Source organism: Monopterus albus, unplaced genomic scaffold (assembly GCF_001952655.1).
Source record: "Monopterus albus unplaced genomic scaffold, M_albus_1.0 scaffold51.1, whole genome shotgun sequence".
NCBI lineage: Eukaryota > Metazoa > Chordata > Actinopteri > Synbranchiformes > Synbranchidae > Monopterus > Monopterus albus.
Window position 1 is genome coordinate 3,424,541 of NW_018127931.1, and position 4,514 is coordinate 3,429,054.

The 4,514-nt window shown below is 38.6% G+C and overlaps 1 protein-coding gene across 3 annotated transcripts in view; it reads right to left on the minus strand.

Moving 5' to 3' along the window:
* Nucleotides 1–4,514, minus strand: part of il15ra (interleukin 15 receptor subunit alpha) — a 12,078-nt gene that overhangs the window by 5,240 nt on the left and 2,324 nt on the right. For 2 of the 3 annotated variants that reach the window (XR_002275058.1, XM_020601321.1), the window contains exons 3-6: nucleotides 2,591–2,635; nucleotides 1,266–1,385; nucleotides 889–954; nucleotides 435–516 (exon numbers count right to left, since the gene is read on the minus strand). Coding sequence is in view for 2 of the 3 variants with exons in the window: in XM_020601321.1 (XP_020456977.1) it covers nucleotides 435–516; nucleotides 889–954; nucleotides 1,266–1,385; nucleotides 2,591–2,635 (313 nt within the window). In the remaining variant the exon portion in view is untranslated. The remainder of the gene's footprint in view (nucleotides 1–434; nucleotides 517–888; nucleotides 955–1,265; nucleotides 1,386–2,590; nucleotides 2,636–4,514) is intronic. The other variant, XM_020601322.1, reaches the window with a different exon arrangement.

Here is a 4,514-nt window from a genome sequence, read left to right on the forward strand (position 1 = left end):
CATACATCACAATGTAATTCCCAGGCATGCCAAATCTATATAGTGTAAGAATCTATAGGTCAAAAGAGAAGTTGTCATTGCATGGGAGGTATACTAACAAACAAAATGTCCTCTACTCTTGGTGGGTGTACAAAACTATCCTCTTTATAAATGTGATAAAAGTTTTATACTCAAATCCCTCTGCTGTAGTGCTTAGTAGCCATCTCATCACTATTCCCCGTGACTAGATCATCCAAACATTATGATTTCTGATACATAAAGATGCAAACTGCTTGTTAATGGCACAAAATGTCTACCAGAAGTAACTGTCTGACCTTAATTTTACTCATTTCATTAACTAAAATAAATTGTGATGCAACATAATTCCACATATTTTCAAATGCCATACTTTCAAAAGCTAAATCCTCTGTCATGCTAACATTTTGTGAGCTTACCTTCTACAATAGAAGGTGATTCCGAACAAAGCACCAACAATCACCAATAAAATGGAAACGATCACCACTGCTGTTGTTAGTCCTGCAAGAGAAATATGCACAATTTCTCCACAAAAAACTAGAGGTGTACTTCATTAAAGAGAATATCCCTGTACTGTCCCTGCACCATGAAAGATTACAGTATAATGAAACTCAGAGGGGTTATGTATTGTACATCTGCACTTTTAATATAAAAAATTAAATGACATTTTTCCTTGTGAAAATAAAAGTAAATATTTAGTAAAAGGGCTATAACTGTGTCTGACCCATCTGAACACAGTAAAACCTGGCAAGTATAATGCATCTCAGCAATTTTCCCACCTTTATCATTTACTCTTTTACAAATACAAATAAGATTTCTTTCTAGGCAGGAGATTTGATTCAATTGAGTACAGTAATAAGATTTTAAGCTTACTGAACTGAGCAGACTTTTCAGCATCAAATGTCCCGCTCACTGGCTTAGTGGTGGTTGAGATGGATGCTATTCCGTCCAGGAGTAAAAAGACAGAATAAGCTTTAGACAGACAAAGGCAGCACGAGTTGCACAGAAAGATTGATTGAACAGATTTCTGCTTTTGTGCAGTTTTGAGATTTTTTTACAGATGTGAAAAAGTAGGATGAAGATGATTCATCTTTAAACCACCACACACAGATCTAAAACACTGCTGAGCAGTGGTGGAATCAAGTGAAAAAAATATGGAGGTCTGACTTTTATGTAAGGACATAAAAACCTCAGTACAACATGACAAGTTTGAGATGATTCAGCCTGGATTCAGACATTAAGCTACATACCCTGTGGGGAGTCAGATGTACTCTGCACACTAGGTGATGTTAGCTCTGTTCTCTCTGTTTGCGGAGCCACTGAAGCCGACATGCTTCCTTCGAGGATCATACGTATGCTGGTGGAAGGTGCTGTTCATAAAAAAAACAATTACTTAGACTAGTGCACCTCCTATTATTAACACTACCAATACTACCTGTGTCACTGCTTTGTATACCATCACTACAATTTGTATAACTCCTGTTGAAGAAAACAACCCCATACTGTGATTTGGAGTGTCCCTGTGTATGGATGCTTTAACTCATGCATGGGTACTTCAACACTGACTATGTGGTACAGACGTATTGCATGCAAGTGATCTTTTATAAGTGTAATAGTGACATAACACATCACACAGCTAATATCATAACTAATAAAAGGTTAAAAAACACACAAGGGGTTAGCTTGTTCTTCTTTTATTAATTTGACCTATGGTTTTTCCTGTCAAAATGTCTACTGTATGTCTAACTGCCCCTTTTGTAAAGATATAGTTTTTTGTATAATAAAACTTTTTAAAGCACTATTAATTGGATTTTGGGGCATATATAGTGAATACACTAGCTAACAGTAGCTGATATATCCAGCAGACATGAGGCAGCAATATCCAACTCCTGGCTCTTTAGCAGCCAAACACTCCACTGCACTCATTAGCTAGTCACTAACTGTGTTTGTAACTTTGTTTGGTCCCAGCCACATTGCACTGTCAGTTTTTCCCCAGAGCTTTTTTTTATGAAAAAGTGAAAACAAATTGATGAGAGCAGTGAACCCAAACAGGAATGTTTTTCGCAGTAAAACCAAAACAATACACTAAAAGATGCTAAAGCAGAGGTGAGGGGAGACGCTGAGACAAGTGGCAATTCTTTGTGAGTTTGTCATTACAAACAACCCCCTTTCACAAGTTAATACAATATATATTGATAAGGTCAGCCTAAAAACATTTTTAACCCTCATTGTACCACATTTACATGTGGTCAGATTAATATAATCATTGCAGGGTCTGAATTCATTAGAAAGAATAGCCAACTAGGCTTGATTAATTTGATTAATTATGTATAAAAAAAACTGCCTTGTATAAAATGTTCATGTACATAACTGTTGTAGAGCTTCATGCAAGAACAATCTAAACAAAGTGCAAGTTCACATACTTGCACAGACACACACTGTTGGGTTAAATATATGCACGATGAAACTACTTGATATGCAGTACTTACAGTATGCTCTTTTGTGAGGACAAGAGTAATCTTGCATGTCATATACTGTAAAATATACATCTAACATTACAGATAGATACTCTTACTTGTTCTTGTGCTCTTCGGTTGTTGAGTTGGGAGGTTCGGATTCACTGAAACACAATAAATGAGAAGTTGGACAAGTTTATCACTTATCTGCAACCAGAAACAATGAATGAGCTAGAAATAAATTTACAAATCTGGGACACTTGGACTTGGTCAAGCTACAAAAACCTTTGCAACACAGGCTTTCTGTTATAACATTTGTTTTTTTATTTATTTGATATTTGTGATTACTTCAGATTTGGCAATACTTTCTCCAGTCCAGGTATTTCTCCAAATATCTGTCTCTACCCAGGTATTTGAAGCTGGTGCTCAGTGATAAGAAGAAGGCTGCATTTACAGTCATGTGAAAAAATTAGGACACCCTTTGAAAGCATGTGTATTTTGTAACATGTTTTAATGTATGGTTATTTAATCTCAATTTTAACAATACAGAGAGATTAAAGTAATACAACTAAACAAGTAAAACTGAAGAAAAGTCTTTTCAAGATCTTCTGTAAATGTAATTCTACAAAAATGCCTATTCTAACTGAGGAAAAAGATAGCACACCCTCACATGTATGCCCTCTTAAAATGGCTCAAATCACACACAGGTATATCACACCAGGTGCACATAATTAGTAGATCGTTACTCAGCATTTTGAATGAGGCTTGCCCCATCTACACCTCCAACCTTTAGTTTGGTGTGCTCCTGACTGTTGAAGTGAGAGTGAGCACCATGGTGAGAGCAAAAGAGCTGTCAGAGGCCTTCAGAAAAAACATTGTAGCAGCCTATGAGTCTGGTAAAGGATTTAAAAAGATCTCAAAAGATTTTGAAATCAGCCATTCCACTGTCCGGAAGATAGTCTACAAGTGGAGGGCTTTCAAAACAACTGCCAACATGCCCAGGTCTGGTCGCCCCAGCAAGTTCACACCAAGAGCAGACCGCAAGATGCTAAACGAGGTCTCCAAAAACCCTAAAATGTCATCTCGAGACCTACAGCAGGCTCTGGCTACTGTTGATGTAGAAGTGCATGCCTCTACAATCAGAAAGAGACTGCACAAGTTTAACTTGCATGGGAGGCGTGCAAGGAGGAAACCTTTGCTCTCTAAGAGAAACATCAAGGCCAGACTGACATTTGCCAGAGAGAATGTTGACAAAGACCAGGACTTCTGGAATAATGTTCTTTGGACAGATGAGTCCAAAATTGAATTATTTGGACACCAGAGCAGAGGACATGTTTGGCGTAAACCAAACACAGCATTCCAGGAAAAGAACCTCATACCAACTGTGAAGCATGGAGGTGGAAGTGTCATGGTTTGAGGCTGCTTTGCTGCAGCAGGACCTGGTCAGCTCACCATCATAGAATCCACCATGAATTGTACTGTGTATCAGAAGGTGCTTGAAGAACATGTGAGACCATCGGTTAGAAAATTAAAGCTGAAGCGGAACTGGACCATGCAACATGACAATGACCCAAAACATACTAGTAAATCAACCAAAGACTGGCTGAAAAAGAAGAAATAGAGAGTCCTGGAATGGCCGAGCCAAAGTCCAGACCTGAATCCCATTGAGATGCTGTGGGGTGACTTGAAAAGGGCTGTACATGCAAGAAACCCCTCAAACATCTCACAGCTGAAACAATCCTGCATTGAGGAGTGGGGTAAAATTTCCTCAGACCGATGTCAGAGACTGGTAGATGGCTACAAGAACTGTCTCACTGCAGTTATTTCAGCCAAAGGATCAGATCCAGTGTGGCTTCAGTTCAGCAGACAGAAATCCCCCAGAACAAAGGCAAGAATAGATGCAAGATAGAGTGAACCAGCAACAGACACCCAGGAGGAGAAGACCAAAAACAGTGCTGCTCTCCTGGACAATGACAGCCCTGCAACAGAGACAAAAACAGAGGAATTCAGTCCATCAATAAAAAACACTTCAGTCATGGATGA